Below are 20,617 nucleotides of genomic sequence, written 5' to 3' on the forward strand. Positions count from 1 at the left end.
TGAGAGCTTTGCCTTCCGGCTCAGCTCCTTCACCACAACGGATCGGTACAACGTCCGCATTACTAAAGACGCCGCACCGATCCACCTGTCGATCTCACGATCCACTCTTCCCTCACTCGTGAACAAGACTCCTAGGTACTTGAACTCCTCCACTTGGGGCAGGGTCTCCTCCCCAACCCGGAGATGGCATTCCACCCTTTTCCGGGCGAGAACCATGGACTCGGACTTGGAGGTGCTGATTCTCATTCCGGTCGCTTCACACTCAGCTGCAAACCGATCCAGTGAGAGCTGAAGATCCCGGTCAGATGAAGCCATCAGGACCACCTCATCTGCAAAAAGCAGAGACCTAATCCTGCGGTCACCAAACTGGAACCCCTCAACGCCTTGACTGCGCCTAGAAATTCTGTCATTAAAAGTTATGAACAGAATCGGTGACAAAGGACAGTCTTGGCGGAGTCCAACCCTCATTGGAAATGTGTTCGACTTACTGCCGGCAATGCGGACACTGATCGTACAGGGAGTGGACCGCCACAATAAGATAGTCCGATACCCCATACTTTCTAAGCACTCCCCACAGGACTTCCCGAGGGACACGGTCGAATGCCTTCTCCAAGTCCACAAAGCACATGTAGATTGGTTGGGCAAACTTGTCAATTCCTTTAAGTTTCAGCTTTGCAACCATACAAATAATTAGCATGCGCTAATTATTTTAAAACCTCTTGTCACTCCGGCACTTACAAAAGGTATGCATAAAAAATTTGAGTGTGATGTAAGCTTGGACCTTAAATCCTATTGAATAGCTCTTAATCTTCTTCCCTTTATGCGATTTCTAATTACCGGTATTGAAATCAGCCTCCTCCATTTCGAAAATGATGACAGGGGAAGTGTCTCTCGTGACATCACGAGTTTGACCAGGCGGTAATACTAAGCATGCGCTAATTATTTTGGGAAGCGAGTTTGACCCGGCAGTTATTCAAGGCAGGCGCATACTATATGCCCGACGGCAATTCAAGGAAATACGGCATATATATATATATATATATATATATATATATATATATATATATATATATATATGTCTTGATTGGATTATCCAGAGAATAGTGATTGATACCGTGGTATATATGTATGTATATATATATATATATATATATATATATATATATATACATATATATATATATATATATATTTCTCTGAATGTTCTGAAGGTCATTGAATAAATGGGTGGGGGAGTGAATGATTATGGGGTGGGATAATGATTGAGATCATTATGGTAATTATCTAAGGAGAGTAAGTGGGGTATGACTGGGATAGCATCTGCTTCCTCTTAATCCTTTTCGGACTCATTTCAAATTGTGATGATCTATATGAGTTGTTTGCTTGTGCTTTGTTTTGTTATTCATGCAAATAAAGTCAAAGTTAAAAGTAAAAAAAACAACAACAAAAACTGCCTATTGTGCCACAGCCAAGGTTTTTAATGATTCATTTTGCAGTCATGGCCTAAAACTTTCCGAGTGACTTAAATGTTGTGTTTCCATTACTTGTTGTGATCTTGATAGAAAATGCTTGTTTTTTCAGTCGTATAACATACATGTAAGAGGTATACAATATGTTAGTTTTTAGGTTTTTAATACTGAGGCAGCAAACTCCATGTTTAAGTCAGTTAAGACCTGGCAGAAAAAACGTTTCAGGGGGGCACCTGCCAAAAATTGATTACCAATGTGTGCTGAAGCTGCACTGCTGCTACTTTGTCTGTCCACAACTAATTAGTACAGTTTATATTTGTGGTTAGTGTAATGATATGTGTTTGAAATCGTGTCCAAAAAAATGAAAGAGCTGATTATCTCTATGGTATTAATGAGATTGTAAAGGACTGTTATTGATCTGATGTTGATGTGCTAAAACCTATTTCTTCTTTAAAAGCTATATACAATATTAACTGATCTTTGTCCAAGCGCATAATAAATGACTATAAAGTGTTTGAATGTATTCATTAAATCAATACATTCTTGCCTGCCAAAAATTTATTCAATTTAATATTTTGATATTGACTCTTCTCATCTGTGCATAAATTACTAGACTGCCCTTAGGAGATGCTCAGATGAGATGTGGCAATATCAAAATATTACTTTGGCAAACATAAGTTGTCATTTGGGGTATGTACTGTACATTATTATCATTATTATCTCTTGGGATAAACTAATAATTTATGCGCAGATGAGATGTGTCAAAGTATTGCATTGAATCGCTTTTTGGCTGGCAAGAATACAGTAACATAATGAATACTTCCACTATATTGTTTTGTATGTGCATTAAAAAACAGTTAATACTGTATGTGTCTTCTAAACAAAAGAGAGATTTTAACACATCAACATCAGATCAATAACAGTCCTGTACAATCTCATTAATACCGTAGAAATTGCCAACTCTTTCATTTTATTGGACATGAAAAATGTTTAAATAATTTTGAACACATATCATTACAATAACAATAAGTGTTTGTATGTAGTAATCAGTTGTGGACAGATGAAGCCCCAGCAGTGAAGGTTTAGTGATCTATGCATGCTCACATATCGGGTACAATGGATCTCACTCACAGTTGTGATGTCACGCTCGATAACTGCCGCTGATGGCATCATAGCAGTTAAAATCAAATAAGTTCTCTTCACTTTACCCCAGTTATACACATAGTACAGGTGGAAAATGTTAAAGCCACAAATTTTGTTTTTGGTAAGTACCACTGACTTCCTCTTCTGAAGAGGAAAAGCATTTGATTGGCTGTCATGCGTGACTAACCCCCACACCCCTCTTTTGATGTACGCCATTATACAGCTGTGATTGATAAACTCAAAACGTGTTCCACCCATCGACAACACAAAATTAAATATGATTGGATGACGTTACTGTAAACCTTTTCGGCTATATTTTTGTTACTTAACTAAATGGTCAGTTAAAGGCCTACTGAAATGAGATTTTCTTATTTAAACGGGGATAGCAGGTCCATTCTATGTGTCATACTTGATCATTTTGCGATTGCCATATTTTTGCAAGGATTTAGTCGAGAACATCGACAATAAAGTTTGCAACTTTTGGTGCTGATATAAAAGCCTCGCCTTTACCGGAAGTCGCAGACGATGACGTCACAAGGGTGAGGGCTCCTCACGTCCTCACATTGTTTTTAATGGGAGCCTCCAGCAGCAAGAGCTATTCGGACCGAGAAAACGACAATTCCCCATTAATTTGAGCGAGGATGAAAGATTTATGGATGATGATATAGAAAAAAATAAAATAAAATAAAATAAAAAGCGACGGCTCCGGGCGGAGGCAGTGTGAGCGTTTCAGATGTAATTACACACATTTACTAGGATAATTCTGGAAGATCCCTTATCTGCCTATTGTTTTAATAGTGTTTTAGTGAGATTGTAAAGACATACCTTGAGGTCGGATGGCTGCGGTGAACACGCAGTGTCTCAGAGAGAAGCCGAGGAGCCAAACTCACAGCTGCCTTTTAAACAGCTACTGCAGGAGGACGAATAATCCAATGATGTCTCCGGTAAGATATATATCACAATTTTCCCATCCAAAAACATGCTGGTTGACGTAGAGAAACATGTTCGCTTGACCACTCTGTGTTAAAAACAAAGAAACACCGGCTGTGTCTCGGTGCTAAAGACAGCTGCAATCCACCGCTTTCCACCAACAGCATTGTTCTTTATAGTCTCCATTATTGATTGAACAAATTGCAAAAGATTCAGCAACACAGATGTCCAAATTACTGTGTAATTATGCGATGAAAAGAGACGACTTTTAGCCGTAACTGGTGCTCAGCTAATATTTCCTGACAGTCCGTGACGTCACCCGCACGGGTCATCATTCCACAACGTTTTCAACAAGAGACTTGCGGGAAATTTAAAATTGCAATTTAGTAAACTAAACCGGCCGTATTGGCATGTGTTGCAATGTTAATATTTCATCATTGTTATATAAACTATCAGACTGCGTGGTCGGTAGTAGTGGGTTTCAATAGGCCTTTAATTGTGTTAAGTCTTTGTCAACTTGCCTTTGTTTTGTTGAAATATTGTCCTATTTTTTTCCTACTTTGATGTAAAAAAAAAAAAAAGAATTATTCCAGCCCAGGGGCGAACACAGCTGACTCTGTTGCCCATGACGTCAGGACTGACTCAGTCCCAAACTTTTGGTAATAATTGTACTTCACTTTCTTCAAGTAGGATTCCTTCCTATGACACACAGATGCTGTTACTTGTCCATAGTGGAAACTTTTTGGTGTGCAAAATGGGGTGTGTTAGAGTAGTCGGGGACTATTTGAAGATTTGATTTGGAGGAACTTTACTCAACATACTCAGAGTCAAATTTTCAGACATTGATCGGTAGAAATTAGCCGAAATGTTTGAATGAAAGAAACCGCTTTTCTAAATGTGTCCACTAGATGTTGCAATAGCAATTATTTGTATATTTGTAGATTATGTTACATATGTAACAGAAAAATAAACCACGTGATGTTTGTGCACCGGTGGAGGAAAATGAGCAAACTCCATAAACAACATCCTGTAATTTTAATTTGATATTATTTTTTTAACATGATAGATTGGAAATTAACACCGATGAGTTGACTTATGAACATTATCACATAATTCATTCAGAAAGTATAAATAACGACTAATAAAGATAGAATACTATTAACCGCAACATGTAAGTGTAAAAAAAAAAACCCAACAACATTATGACTTGTACATTTTCTGAATATGATTGTTATATTTTTAAACAAAGAAAACAATCTGAAGTTGTCTTTATTTTTAAGTTATCGTGCCGTGAATTTACCAGCCCAGCCTACTTGGGAGTAGATTTTTCTCCATGTGGCCCCCGATCTCAAATGAGTTTGACACCCCTGCTGGAGAATGTCTGAGTAGGAACAGCGGAAGCTATTAAACTGCTGAACTCCGATGGTGCAGTGTAGCAATGGACATCGACCCACCCACCACTCTCCTCCCCACACAAGCAACACTAAACCTGCAACATGTGTCCTAAGTGTGTTGAACTGGGTTTTTATTTGTTTTGGTTTGCTGTCATAGTTTTTGCATTTGCAATTAAAAAAATCAATATCTATTCAATTTTTCTATTTATTCTACCTCTAATGTATTCCTTTTAACCAATGCTTTGTATAGCCTACTCTATTTACAGTATATTCTATTCTACCTACATTATTATGTTTCCAAATGTTTTTCATGTGGTACTCATTGGGCTAAATCTGGGACCTCAGCTACAACATTTCGCGCCATCTCATGAAAACTTGTATGACAATAAAGTTCCCTCTCTTGAATCAGATTTTAATATAAAAAATTTAAATCAAACACAGCTCCATAAGTGTCTTTGTTATTGTCATTTTTGCCTCCATCATTTGTATCACTTTTTCTAATTTTATTTTATATATATATATTTTTTATGCTATTGTAAATGTTATACGGCAATCTATTTCTCCAATGTGGGTTGTATAAAAGTCTATTCTATCCAAATTCTAAATGTAAATATGTCCAGCCAGTGGGATCAATACTGAGGTAAATATCAAATGACGTGTCCAATTGAATGCTATACAATGTTTCATCTGACACCACATGGCCAAAGATAAGAACTTCTGGAGGAAAATTCTGTGGTCAGATGAAACAAAAATTGAGCGGTTTGGCCACAATACCCAGGCCCAGTGGGAGAGTGGCCGTGCGCAACCCGAGGGTCACTGGTTCAAATCCCACCTAGAACCAACCTCGTCACGTCCGTTGTGTCCTGAGCAAGACACTTCACCCTTGCTCCTGATGGGTGCTGGTTGGCGCCTTGCATGGCAGCTCCCTCCATCAGTGTGTGAATGTGTGTGTGAATGGGTAAATGTGGAAGTAGTGTCAAAGCGCTTTGAGTACCTTGAAGGTAGAAAAGCGCTATACAAGTACAACCCATTTATCATTTATTTATATGTTTGGAGGAGAAAAGGTAAGGCCTTTAATCCCAGGAACACCACCCTACCGTCAAGCATGGTGGTGGTAGTATTATGCTCTGGGCCTGTTCTGGTGCTAATGGAACTGGTGCTTTACAGAGAGTAAATGGGACAATGAAAAAGGACGACTACCTCCAAATTCTTCAGGACAACCTAAAATCATCAGCCGAGAGGTTAAGTCTTGGGCGCAGTTCGTTGTTCTGACAGGACAATGACCCCAAACAAAAGTGGTCAAGGAATGGCTTAATCAGGCTAGAACTATGGTTTTAGAATGGCTTTTCCAAAGTCCTGACTTAAACATGTGGACAATGCTGAAGAAACAAGTCCATGTCAGAAAACCAACACATTTAAATGAACTGCACCAATTTAGGCATGAGAAGTGGTCAAAATTTCAACCGGAAGCTTGCCAGAGGCTTGACTTGCCAAGGGACATGTAACCAAATATTAAAATTGCTGTACGTATACTTTTGACCAAACAGATTTGGTCACATTTTCAGTAGACCCATAATAAATTCATAATTGAACCAAACTTCATGAATGTTTTTTGTGACAAACAAGTACGTGCTCCAATCACTCTATCACAAAAAATGAGAGTTGTAGAAATGATTGGAAACTCAAGACAGCCATGACTTTATGTTCTTTACAAGTTTATGTAAACTTTTGACCACGACTGCAAACTCTGTTGACATGTATAGGCAAACTTGACAAGAAAACTGGACTCCACTTCCAATATGAATTTCAAAAATACAACTTTTCCAAGTAAAGACAAATCAAGCAAAATCAAGCAAAAGTCAAAGAAAGAAAAAATTCTGTACCTCATGAAGTGGATGGTGTGCTACATCCACACACTAGATGGTGCTGTGTTGTCTAATAATCCATGACCTCACTGTTCGGTTCACTTTGAAGAAAATATGGTTCAAGCCGTTTTGCTGGGAGGCCTCTGTGTTTTTATTCTCCGAGACGGTGTGTCCAAAATGTCAACATTAGGGAGGATGTGCAATGAGACAACCTGCAATCATAGGGTCAAATAGTGAATTATGTTGCTTGGCTGTGTGATTATTAGTTTTTAGTAACTGATCTGATCTGTTTCGAAAGAATGAATGTTCATGAACACTTTGATGACATGATTACACTTCTATGACTTCAACTTCTATCCACTTCTGCTGCCAATATAAATATTTTTAAATGACTTGGGTGACACGAGTAGTCAACGCCAGCACAGCCCGTTCCTTTTGCGGGTATGCAGCCCTGTGTTTGAGCTTCTGCAAAGACGTCAACAAAGTTAGCGTTATCGATAATCAATGTCACGGTCGTGACGGAGATGATGGATGCAATGATGGAGTCTGGTGGATACCGAGAAAGCGCTCCCTCATGTCACATGTGAGTTTGTGCTCATGTTGCCAAGCAGGGCCTATTTTTAGTGCAGGAATGTACACAGAGGCCTCGTGGCAAGAGATCATAACAACAAGCAACATGTGGCGCGCTCCTACAAAGAGAGACGGCCCCCTTTGGATCATAGAGTCACACAGCAGCAACACCAGAGAAAAGAGGGAGGAAGTGCAAGAAAATGTCAAGGATTCATTTTTTCTGCTGAGTGCTTGTGGCCAACACGTTGCGAGACCCTCCAGAAAGCATATAGAGACGGAAAAAGGTAAGCCACTGCAGTACAACCTGCATAGGATAAGGTCTGAGACTCATTTTCAATATGTCTTTTAGAGATATTTTCGATGAAAAGCATTACACATGTAGACCTACATGTCAAATACATAAATATCAATTGTTATCACTACGTATGGTTTATGCAAAATATTTTGCGTTACGTATCTTGTTACATTTTTATGGACACTGTCAGTGTTTAGTATTGTGGTCATTGTGCATTATATTAGGCAAACTGTTCTTAAACTGTACAGTAGTATGATCGCCAATTTAGCGACATGAGAGAGGCTAAATATGTGAAACACCCCTCAGTATGATGCAGTGCACTTCTTTAAACTATATGCAATAATAAAAACATTGTTCAATGTATTAAAACAATTTTAAAAAATTAATCATTATTATCTTTGTATGTGTGACATTTTGCATTGGATTTTGCAAGTGGACTTGAATTAGCCTTGTGTACATATTACCGTTCATTCTATCTACTGTATATCTATATATTTATATTTCTCTATGAAACTGTGTGGAATTGATTGTATATTTATCGTGTCTTAACAACTGAAGAACAATTGAGTGCATTATTTCCCGGACATTTTTTATTCGAGTCAACAATTTTTGCGATGTACAGAAGTGGGGCTGCAACTATATATATATATATATATATATATATATATATATATATATATATATATATATATATATATATATATATATATATATATATATATACTGTATATATATATACACTACAGGCCAAAGGTTTGGACACACCTTCTCATTCAATGTGTTTTCTTTATTTTCATGACTATTTACAATGTAGATTGTTACTGAAGGCAATAAACTATGAATGAACACATGTGAAGTTATGGACTTAACAAAAAAAGGTGAAACAACTGAAAACATGTTTTATATTCTAGTTTTTTCAAAATAGCCACCATTTGCTCTGATTACTGCTTTTCACACTCTTGGCATTCTCTTGATGAGCTACATGAGGTAGTCACCTGAACTGGTTTTCACTTCACAGGTGTCATAGTTTTGATGCCTTCAGTGACAATCCACAACGTAAATAATCATGAAATTAAAGAAAACACATTGAAATGAGGAGGTGTGTCGTTCGTATAAATATTTAAAGAAAAAAACTTTGAGTCAGCCTTTTATAATCAGCGTTATATTTGACGAACCATATTGTTACTTATTTGTAAAAACATTTCCGTATTTCTCACTATATTACGTCTATTTTTTCGACAATATGCAGTGGCGCCACCAACCCATAAGCTGTGGGCCAGATTTTGGACACCCCTGGTCTGAAACATACAGTAATTTTTGTCATTTCTAAAATGGATATAAATATCTTATAAAATAAATATACTGTATAACAAAGAAAAAGTCCACAAATTGATACATTATTTTTGTTATTCTAACTGTTGATAAAGAAAATTAATTTGATTGCTCATTCCTTGTAACAAAACAAAATTGCAGCTGAATTCATCACTCTTCAAAACAAAGCAACAAGAGCCACATGAAGTATACACAACACAGACCACATGACAATTATATAAATATAGTGACGCAGGTGACCGAGTTCTCAGACGAGTCGTCATCCAAAAGATTAGATCGGTGCAAACAGCAAAGCTGACAGCGAAACTGGACTTTTAAACCTGCTGTATTCATGTCAGTGAGACTCATTGTTGATAAATAATGGTTTGGGGATTGATGAGTGAATGCGTAACGTTTCTCTCCTCAGAATGGACCGATCAGCATTGGACGTGTTCCACTACAAAGACAAAGAGCAGTCATCCAACCTTCTCCTGCAGCTCAACAGCCTGAGACAGGATAAGCTTCTGACAGACGTCCTACTCTGCTCCGAAAACATTGAGTTCCCTTGCCACCGCAATGTCCTGGTGTCCAGCAGCCCTTACTTCAGGGCAATGTTCTGCAACAACTTTGTGGAAAGGCAGCAGCACCGGATCAACCTCAAGGGTCTCACGTCTGCTGTCCTGAGCGGAATCATCGACTACGTCTACACCGGGCTGGCCTGTATCAGCATTGATAACGTGCTGCCTATCATGCAGGCAGCCTCCATGCTGCAGTACGGCCGGCTTTTTGAGGCCTGCTCCAGTTTTTTACAACAGCAGCTGAGCCCTGAGAACTGCTTGAGCATGGTAAGGCTTTCCGATATCTTGAACTGCAACACTTTGAGACACAAGGCAAAGGAGATGGCCGTGAAGAGTTTCTCCGACGTGTCTGTTTTGGAGGATCTGCGCGAGCTGTCTTTACCAGAGCTTATGGGCTACCTGGAAGATGACAGCCTTTGTGCGGAGGAGGAGCAGGTCTTTGAGACTCTTGTAGCTTGGATCCACTATGATCCTTTATCCAGACGTGGCGCCATCAGTGACCTTTTCAAGAAAGTGCGTCTCCGCTACATCCACCCCACCTACTTGTTCCAATTCATTGCCAATGACCCTCTGATTCAGTCCTCTACCCTCTGTGTTGAAATCATCGATTCGGTGCGACGCCTCATGTTCTCTGTCAGCACAAAATACGTGGGTGACTTTGCGGGTGACTTGAAGCCTGTTTGGGTTGCACCGAGGCGCTGCACCTACCGTGACACTCTTGTTGTGGTGGGAGGGAGGAAAAACAACGAGCAGACCTCAAGGGACACTATAGTATTTGATGAGAAGAGCCACAAGTGGCAGTGTTTGTCCAAGCTGCCTGTCCGACTGTACAAAGCTTCCTACGTGGCTCTGCACAGTGTGGTGTATGTTATCGGAGGCCTGATCACCAACACAAAACACAGCCAAGTCAGCAAAACTGTCTATACCCTATCTCTCAAAACCAACCAGTGGCGGGTGGCCGAGCCCATGCTGGAGCCACGTTTCGCCCACCAGAGTGTCTCCTATCTCCACTTCATCTTCGTCCTGGGGGGACTCGGGTCTGATAGACGGCTGGCCGACAGCGTGGAAAGGTGACATAAGACAATAGAAAATATGTGGCGCGGTATGTATAACTTGACTTTTTACAATGTCCCAGATATAACAGCATGTTCAACCAATGGGAGTCAATGGCCCCCATGCCCGAAGTTGTTCTGCACCCTGCAGTGGCCGCCACCAACCAGAGGATCTACATGTTTGGTGGGGAAGACGCCAAGCACAACCCGGTCCGAATCATTCAGGTAATACTACATTACTATCAGCATAGAACTGTTAATGTTTGTTGTTTAAAGGTTTTAGTCATTCAGTCTATTAAATATATGCAGGTGTATCACATTGCCAGGAACATGTGGTGTAAGATGGAGAACAGAACAGTAAAGAACGTGTCAGCTCCTGCTGTTGTGATGGATGAAAACATCTATGTTATTGGAGGTACTGGCATTTACACAATCCCAAATTTGGTAATATACTCAAATACAACGAAATGCACGGTACTGTGACTGTTCTCAGCCATTATTAGATATGTTGTTACAGCAGTGACCATATTTAATTATTTCTCCATCTGTTTAGGAGAGTACAAGTATTACGTCTGACCTCACCTTACTGCACTTAGGACTTATATAACAGTTAATAATGTGTACCTCAGAACCATTCCTAAACTCTGCATCATTATGTTAAATAAATGACTACGGCATAAAATACCATAGTATTACGGTTTTACTATGTCACCATGAAAGAAAAGCTAGAGATATTTGTGACATTTGTTTATCACTGAAAAGCAGAAGTAAAATATGCCAACTTTGTCCAAACTTCTATGAATCCATCCATCCATCCATTTTCTACCGCTAATTCCCTTTCGGGGTCGCGGGGGGCGCTGGCGCCTATCTCAGCTACAATCAGGCAGAAGGCGGGGTACACCCTGGACAAGTCCCCTCCTCATCACAGGGCCAACACAGATAGACAGACAACATTCACACTCACATTCACATACTAGGGCCAATTTTAGTGTTGCCAATCAACCTATCCCCAGGTGCATGTCTTTGGAAGTGGGAGGAAGCCGGAGTACCCGGAGGGAACCCACGCTTTCACGGGGAGAACATGCAAACTCCACACAGAAAGATCCCGAGCCTGGATTTGAACCCAGGACTGCAGGAACTTCGTATTGTGAGGCAGACGCACTAACCCCTCTGCCACCGTGAAGCCCCACTTCTATGAATCACTTCTCTTTATTTTATTAAATATTGTGGTGTACTCTGCCTACCGCCCAAATACAGCTGAGATAGGTTACAGCAACCCCCGCGACCCCAAAAGGGACATGCGGTAGAAAATGGATGGATGGACGGATGTATCAAACACACTAATATGACAACTATATGGGTTAAGATTTGCTCAGCTGGTAAATATCTATCAATAATTATTATCATTGGTGTGATTTCTTTAAATAGGTTGGCATGCTGTGCACTTAAAATCGTTGTTTTTGGCATGTGGCCTATTTTTACTTTGGATCTTTGAGGCAAAATGTTTGGCCACCCCTGCTCTACAGACTAGTTGTCTTGCGGTCCTGCAGACAACTGGTAACCCACCGGTGGGGGGTTGGTGATGTGATTGTGACATAACAATGTCCTACCAATAAAGTGGGGAAAACTATTACAGTTTACATGTATCACACTAATTACGACAGCATTATCTCCTCTCTGAGCTGCTACCTTACCGTGGTAGAGGAGTTTGCGTGTCCCAATGATCCTAGGAGCTATGTTGTCTGGGGGTTTTCATGCCCCCTGGTAGGGTCTCCCAAGACAAACAGGTCCTAGGTGAGTGATCAGACAAAGAGCAGCTCAAAGACTTCTATGGAATTACAACGAAATGAACCCAGATTTCCCTCGCCCGGACGTGGGTCACCGGGGCCCCGCTCTGGAGCCAGGCCCGGAGTTGGGGCACGATGGCGAGCGCCTGGTGGTCGGGCCTGTTCCCATGGGGCCCGGCCGGGCACAGCCCGAAGAGGCAACGTGGGTCATCCCTCCAATGGGCTCACCACTCATAGGAGGGGCCATAGAGGTCGGGTGCATTGTGAGCTGGGCGGCAGCCGAAGGCAGGGTACTTGGCGGTCCGATCCTCGGCTACAGAAGCTAGCTCTTGGGACGTGGAACGTCACCTCACTGGGGGGGAAGGAGCCTGAGCTAGTGCGCGAGGTAGAGAAGTTCCGGCTGGATATAGTCGGACTCACCTCGACGCACAGCAAGGGCTCTGGAACCAGTTCTCTCGAGAGGGACTGGACCCTCTTCCACTCTGGCGTTGCCGGCAGTGAGAGGCGACGGGCTGGGGTGGCAATTCTGGTTGCCCCCCGGCTCAAAGCCTGTACGTTTGAGTTCAACCCAGTGGACGAGAGGGTAGCTTCCCTTCGCCTTCGGGTGGGGGGACGGGTCCTGACTGTTGTTTGTGCTTACGCACCAAACAGCAGTTCAGGATACCCACCCTTTTTGGGTACACTCGAGGGAGTACTGGAAAGTGCTCCTCCGGGTGATTCCCTTGTCCTACTGGGAGACTTCAACGCTCATGTTGGCAACGACAGTGAAACCTGGAGAGGCGTGATTGGGAAGAATGGTCGCCCGGATCTAAACCCGAGTGGTGTTTTGTTATTGGACTTTTGTGCTCGTCACAGTTTGTCGATAACAAACACCATGTTCAAACATAAGGGTGTCCATATGTGCACTTGGCACCAGGACACCCTAGGCCGCAGTTCCATGATCGACTTTGTAGTTGTGTCATCGGATTTGCGGCCTTATGTTTTGGACACTCGGGTGAAGAGAGGGGCGGAGCTTTCTACCGATCACCACCTGGTGGTGAGTTGGCTGCGATGGTGGGGGAGGATGCCGGACAGACCTGGCAGGCCCAAACGCATTGTGAGGGTCTGCTGGGAAGAGAGAGTTTCAATTCACACCTCCGGGAGAACTTTGAACATGTCACGAGGGAGGTGCGGGACATTGAGTCCGAGTGGACCATGTTCCGAACCTCTATTGTCGAGGCGGCTGATTGGAGCTGTGGCCGCAAGGTTGTTGGTGCCTGTCGTGGCGGTAATCCCAGAACCCGTTGGTGGACACCAGCAGTGAGGGATGCCGTCAAGCTGAAGAAGGAGTCCTATCGGGTTCTTTTGGCTCATAGGACTCCGGAGGCAGTGGACGGGTACCGACGGGCCAAGCGGTGTGCAGCTTTAGCGGTCGCGGAGGCAAAAACTCGGACATGGGAAGAGTTCGGGGAAGCCATGGAAAACGACTTCCGGACGGCTTCGAAGCGATTCTGGACCACCATACGGCGCCTCAGGAAGGGGAAGCAGTGCACTATCAACACCGTGTATGGTGCGGATGGTGTTCTGCTGACTTCGACTGCGGATGTTGTGGATCGGTGGAGGGAATACTTCGAAGACCTCCTCAATCCCACCAACACGTCTTTCTTTGAGGAAGCGGTGCCTGGGGAATCTGTAGTGGACTCTCCTATTTCTGGGGCTGAGGTCGCTGAGGTAGTTAAAAAGCTCCTCGGCGGCAAGGCCCCGGGGGTGGATGAGACCCGCCCGGAGTTCCTTAAGGCTCTGGATGCTGTAGGGCTGTCTTGGTTGACAAGACTCTGCAGCATCGCGTGGACATCGGGGGCGGTACCTCTGGATTGGCAGACCGGGGTGGTGGTCCCTCTCTTTAAGAAGGGGGACCGGAGGGTGTGTTCCAACTATCGTGGGATCACACTCCTCAGCCTTCCCGGTAAGGTTTATTCAGGTGTACTGGAGAGGAGGCTTCGCCGGATAGTCGAACCTCGGATTCAGGAGGAACAGTGTGGTTTTCGTCCTGGTCGTGGAACTGTGGACCAGCTCTATACTCTCGGCAGGGTTCTTGAGGGTGCATGGGAGTTTGCCCAACCAGTCTACATGTGCTTTGTGGACTTGGAGAAGGCATTCGACCGTGTCCCTCGGGAAGTCCTGTGGGGAGTGCTCAGAGAGTATGGGGTATCGGAATGTCTTATTGTGGCAGTCCGCTCCCTGTATGATCAGTGTCAGAGCTTGGTCCGCATTGCTGGCAGTAAGTCGGACACGTTTCCAGTGAAGGTTGGACTCCGCCAAGGCTGTCCTTTGTCACCGATTCTGTTCATAACTTTTATGGACAGAATTTCTAGGCGCAGCCAAGGCGTTGAGGGGTTCCGGTTTGGTGGCCACGGGATTAGGTCTCTGCTTTTTGCAGATGATGTAGTCCTGATGGCTTCATCTGGCCGGGATCTTCAGCTCTCACTGGATCGGTTCGCAGCCGAGTGTGAAGCGACCGGAATGAGAATCAGCACCTCCAAGTCCGAGTCCATGGTTCTCGCCCGGAAAAGGGTGGAGTGCCATCTCCGGGTTGGGGAGGAGACCCTGCCCCAAGTGGAGGAGTTCAAGTACCTAGGAGTCTTGTTCACGAGTGGGGGAAGAGTGGATCGTGAGATCGACAGGCGGATCGGTGCGGCGTCTTCAGTAATGCGGACGTTGTATCGATCCGTTGTGGTGAAGAAGGAGCTGAGCCGGAAGGCAAAGCTCTCAATTTACCGGTCGATCTACGTTCCCATCCTCACCTATGGTCATGAGCTTTGGGTCATGACCGAAAGGATAAGATCACGGGTACAAGCGGCCGAAATGAGTTTCCTCCGCCGGGTGGCGGGGCTCTCCCTTAGAGATAGGGTGAGAAGCTCTGCCATCCGGGAGGAGCTCAACGTAAAGCCGCTGCTCCTCCACATCGAGAGGAGCCAGATGAGGTGGTTCGGGCATCTGGTCAGGATGCCACCCGAACGCCTCCCTAGGGATGTGTTTAGGGCACGTCCAGCTGGTAGGAGGCCACGGGGAAGACCCAGGACACGTTGGGAAGACTATGTCTCCCTGCTGGCCTGGGAACGCCTCGGGATCCCCCGGGAAGAGCTAGACGAAGTGGCTGGAGATAGGGAAGTCTGGGCTTCCCTGCTTAGGCTGCTGCCCCCGCGACCCGACCTCGGATAAGCGGAAGATGATGGATGGATGGATGGATTATCAAACGACAAAAAACTCCACTTAATGCAGATTTAGTAGAAACACTGTCTTTGTTTTTCTAGCTTACCGTAACTGCACGAAATGATGAAGAAGGCTAAACCAAGAGCAACTGTCTGACACATGGGCATAAGTGAAGATTCTTTCAAAATGAGAATTTTTTTTATTTTTTTAATATAATTTTCAACAAATTTCTTTGTGTCCCGGTACGAGTCCGCCGACCAGGGATTGGAGACCGATGCTCAGTGGTTCTTAACCTTTTTGAACTCAGGGTCAAACTTTTCGACCACAGAGGGGCCAGGGGCCCACTCAGAAATTAAAACTGAAATACTAATCTTACTCTTGATTTTAATCGTATTCAGTAATTACAGTATATCTAACGTACTAACAGTTTTACAGGTTAACAACCTTGTCAAATGATATGAAACCATGTGTTAATCACAAACATTATTATTAATTAACAAATTAGGTCAGGCTGATTAGAAAATTAAGTAATAAACAAATATCCTGCATAAAAGGGGGCTGATGAAAAATAAATGGACATACAATTACACAGTGCTGAAATAAATAAACTAAATCCATATAAATAACAATACATATTTTTCTTAACTTAACTGTCGATTAAATTAAAGTGCAAATGAAAATACAGCTTCACTACTGTAGTCATAATTTTTGCACTTAAACTTACCTCTTAGATTTTCCAATTAGAACGAATATTTACACTAAAGTTATTTAGTACAATCGTACTAAAACTGTCTAGCACTGAATATTCTCGAGAGCATTCAGATAGCTCCTGTCCAGTAGTAGACAAATAGCTATTGTATAGTACTAGAGAGCCCTTGTCCAGTACTAGATGGTCCTTGTCCGGTCCAAGATAACTCTAGTGAAGTACTAGATAGCACTTGGATAGTACTATCTTTTTCTTAGATAGTACTACATAGCCCTTGTATAGTACTAGATAGCTCTTGTCTGGTCCTACTTAGCTCTAGTGTAGTACTAGCTAGTGCTTGTATAGTACTGTCTAGCCCTAGAATAATACTATATACATGTAGCTCTTGTCCACTACTAGATGGCTCTTGTCTGGTCCTAGATAGCTATAGTGTAGTACTAGATAGTGCTTGTATAGTACTATCTAGCCCTAGCATACTACTATACAGCCCTTGTGCAGTACTACAAAGTTCTACTATAGTACTAGATTGCTCTCGTTCTACCTTTTTTGCTCAATAACGGGTCTTTTGCCAACTTTCAAACATTGAAGGCATAGAATGGTTCAAAAGTGTTTTGCTAAAAATGTAATATTCTCAGGTTATTCATATGTGTTTATCAACAAGTATGTTCTTTGGAGTATGTTCAATCAATCAATCAATCAATATATATATATATATATATATATATATATATATATATATATATATATATTATTTAACCAAGTAAAAACTAATTTAGATTCAAATCTATTTTCCAAGAGTGACCTGGCAAACAGGGCAGCAAAAACACGTACTGAATAAAAACAACAGAAAACAGCAACAGTCACATACCACAATTAAAAGGAATTACTTACATATATTAACATAAAAACAATGTCTGAAATGTTTCAGTAAAAACAGCTTAAAAACAAGTGCAATACCCAATAGAAACAGTTTGATCCTTTAAAATGGCATGACATTTTGTTGTTCTTGGTGATTTCAATTAGATATAAGTTGAATGTCTCACAAGCACGTCTCCTGTGTCTCAGGATACACCAGGAGAATGATTGCGTACGATAGCAAGGCCAACCGCTTCATCAAGTGTGCCAGCCTGAAGGAGAGGAGGATGCACCATTCTGCTACGGTTCTCAACAACAAACTTTACATCACTGGAGGGCGCTACATCAATGGCCACGATGTTATTGAGGACTCAGACAATTTTGAGTGTTACGACCCAAAGACAGACACTTGGACATCCGAGGGGACTCTACCATACAAACTCTTCGACCACGGCTCTCTTACTGTGACGTGTGTCTCACAGACATTGGATCACTCATAGTAACAGCTATTTGAATGTCAACAGTTGATTTAATGTAGAAATGAACTAATATTAGGGTGTGTGTGTGTTTTCCATTTCAATTTTGAGCGCCTATCCCAGCTGAACTGGACTGGTCACTTTTTAACTCATATAAAACACATTTTGAAACAAACATTCACACTCAATTCACCCTTCTTGACAATTATTCCAATGGGAGAAAACTAGTATACCTAAAGTACAGTGGGGCAAACAAGTATTTAGTCAGCCACCCATTTTGCAAGTTCTCCCACTTAAAAAGATGACAGAGGGCTGTAATTTTCATCATAAGTACACTTCAACTGTGAGAGACAGATTATGAAAAAAATCCAGGAATTCACATTGTAGGAATTTTAAATAATTTATTTGTAAATTATGGTGGAAAATAAGTATTTGGTCAACCATTCAAAGCTCTCACAGATGGAAGGAGGTCTTGGCTCAATATCTCACGATACAGTACATGGCCCCATTCATTCAATCGTCCTGTCCCCTCGTTGTGTTTGGAGGAAGAAGAATACTGAGTTGCATCCCAAGAACATCATGCCTACTGTAAAGCATGGGGGTGGAAACATCATGCTTTAGGGCTGTTTTCCTGCTAAGGGGACAGGACGATTGATCCGTGTTAAGGAAAGAATGAATGGAGCCATGTATCATGAGATTTTGAGCCAAAACCTCCGTCCATCAGTGAGAGCTTTCAATGGTTGACCAAATACTTATTTTCCACCATAATTTACAAATGAAATTATAAAATTCCTACAATGTGAATTCCTGGATTTCTTTTTTCACATTCTGTCATCATTTTAAGTGGGAGAACTTGCACAATCGGTGGCTGACTAAATACTTTTTTGCCCTACTGTAAGTGGCGGCTCTGATATCAACTCGCTCTGGGCGAAACTAGTCTTTTGATACCCCCTAGAGAATGCCACTCTGAGTAATAAATGCCCATTTGGACTAATGCAAGACTTTCACTTTCAAGACACACACACACACACACAATGAAAACAAACGCCCCAGTTTGAGAAACTATCATTTTGTTTTGAAGCATCATTTTTTAACTATCTTCACATGTACGCAACGTTAATGTATACAATCATATTTTGTTATATGTAAGAGATGATAAACATGTAAAATATTTTTAAGGTTGTACACATTTGTTTTTACTGTATCCCAGTCTGATTTGACAAAGACTACGTTTTCACCCTCAAGAAGTAGGGATGTAACAATATGAAAATGTCATATTCCGGTTATCGTGACCAAAATGATCCATCCATTTTCTACCGCTTGTCCCTTTTCGGGTCGCGGGGGGTTGCTGGAGCCTATCTTACCTGCATTCGGGCGGAAGGCGGGTAATGATCAGTTATCATTATTATCGCAGTATTGTTGAATGTGCTCAGAAAGTACTTATACACACACTGAAATCTTTTAACCAAGTTATTTTTTTAACCATTATAAAACCCACTATTTTGTGTTTCTTATGCTTCGCTGATACTGTTTTAGTCTTAGTATTTTATCTGTTTTAATTTCTAAATGTTAAATATTTTAAATATTGGTTTGTACTGTAGCACTTTAATATTTATTTAAATAAAAAGTGAGCAACAAAAGGAAATATATTGTTATTATTCCTGCTCAGCAATTTTTGAATGCCCCTGTAAAAACACCTCCATCTCGTATTCCTCAGAATATAGCACAATCACTCTTACACTCGATCATTGTTCTAAGAGAGCACAGTTTGCAGGTTCAACATGCACGAATGAGTAGCTTTGTTTCTCAGATAGCAATTTGTTTACATAAGTTTAGATTGGGGTGTATTGTTTATTAATTGGGAAATACATGTTTTTCTCTTGTTCTTATGTTAGCAAGCTGGTGCCAGTCAGACCATGAGTTTATAAAAGTGCAGCTATCAATCTTTTCACTATTTGTTTTATTTTGAGTAGTAAAATTTAATAGTTCTTGTTATATTGCTTGATAAAATGATTTTACTTGTACACTATATGTAGCAAAATTGGCCCTAGTGTGTGAATGTGAGTGTGAATGTTGTCTGTCTATCTGTGTTGGCCCTGCGATGAGGTGGCGACTTGTCCAGGGTGTACCCCGCCAACCGCCCGATTGTAGCTGAGATAGGCACCAGCGCCCCCCACGACCCCAAAGGGAATAAGCGGTAGAAAATGGATGGATTGATGGACTATATGTAGCAGGTTGGACCTTTTCGTACAGATGTTTTTTGTTTTTTTTACTTTTACTTTAATAATAAAAAGGATGAAAACTATATCTTTATGTATGCAACTATCAATGTGTCCATCTAGTTTATTTCAGTAGTGATGTGTTGACCAATGAGAGTACAACACGAATCCAGCATGTCTCAACATGTCGAATGCTGCTCACCCAGAACATGACAAGTTCTTGGCATCTTCAGCAGGATAAACAGAAGATTATACAGTTAGAAGTATGTGTAATTTTACAAAGAACCTCTTTAAATCACTTCCAGCATTGAAATTGATCCGCTTCACGTGAAAGCTCTAAAGCTCGGGTTTGAGTGAAACGTCAAACGGTTGAATCTTTTATTTCAAAGCACATGGCAGGAAAATAAGAGAAATGTGTCCAAGTCAATTTGGCTGACTTTTTGTTTGGTAAGAAAATAGCAGTAGTAATTTCATTATCTTTTCAGGCAGCCTCCGTTCCATTGAATTACAGGGAATTTAATAACATCTCAATATTTCAACCTCTCTTACAAACCCCGTTTCCATATGAGTTGGGAAATTGTGTTAGATGTAAATATAAACGGAATACAATGATTTGCAAATCCTTTTAAACCCATATTCAGTTGAATGCACTACACAGACAAAATATTTGATGTTCAAACTCATAAACTTTGTTTTTTTTGCAAATAATAATTAACTTAGAATTTCATGGCTGCAACACATGCCAGAGTAGTTGGGAAAGGGCATGTTCACCACT

At 41.7% G+C, this 20,617-nt stretch overlaps 1 protein-coding gene and 1 long non-coding RNA gene across 4 annotated transcripts in view; one reads left to right on the forward strand and one right to left on the reverse strand.

Moving 5' to 3' along the window:
• The window catches only part of LOC133562249 (uncharacterized), a 68,082-nt gene extending 60,872 nt beyond the window's left edge, over window positions 1–7,210 (reverse strand). Inside the window, exon 1 of one of the 3 annotated variants that reach the window (XR_009808867.1) lies at window positions 6,820–7,210. This is a non-coding gene — a long non-coding RNA (uncharacterized LOC133562249). The remainder of the gene's footprint in view (window positions 1–6,819) is intronic. The other 2 variants (XR_009808868.1, XR_009808866.1) reach the window with 2 other exon arrangements.
• A 169-nt stretch (window positions 7,211–7,379) lies between these two features.
• On the forward strand, window positions 7,380–19,946 carry LOC133562248 (kelch-like protein 38). The gene is made up of 5 exons (XM_061916259.1): window positions 7,380–7,655; window positions 9,405–10,625; window positions 10,691–10,832; window positions 10,917–11,022; window positions 17,358–19,946. The coding sequence occupies exons 2-5, from the start codon at window positions 9,406–9,408 to the stop codon at window positions 17,645–17,647; spliced, it is 1,758 nt and encodes a 585-aa protein (XP_061772243.1). The 5' UTR covers window positions 7,380–7,655; window position 9,405; the 3' UTR covers window positions 17,648–19,946.
• Window positions 19,947–20,617: the final 671 nt, after the last annotated feature.

This window comes from Nerophis ophidion, linkage group LG11, assembly GCF_033978795.1.
Source record: "Nerophis ophidion isolate RoL-2023_Sa linkage group LG11, RoL_Noph_v1.0, whole genome shotgun sequence".
Lineage (NCBI taxonomy): Eukaryota > Metazoa > Chordata > Actinopteri > Syngnathiformes > Syngnathidae > Nerophis > Nerophis ophidion.

What these genes read in the sequence shown, in the direction of transcription:
- LOC133562248 (XM_061916259.1), top strand. Translation starts at nt 9,406, where the DNA reads ATGGACCGATCAGCATTGGACGTGTTCCACTACAAAGACAAAGAGCAG. An exon ending in CTGGCCGACAGCGTGGAAAG is followed by an intron (nt 10,626 to 10,690) that starts GTGACATAAGAC and finishes ACAATGTCCCAG; the next exon opens with ATATAACAGCATGTTCAACC. An exon ending in AAACATCTATGTTATTGGAG is followed by an intron (nt 11,023 to 17,357) that starts GTACTGGCATTT and finishes CCTGTGTCTCAG; the next exon opens with GATACACCAGGAGAATGATT.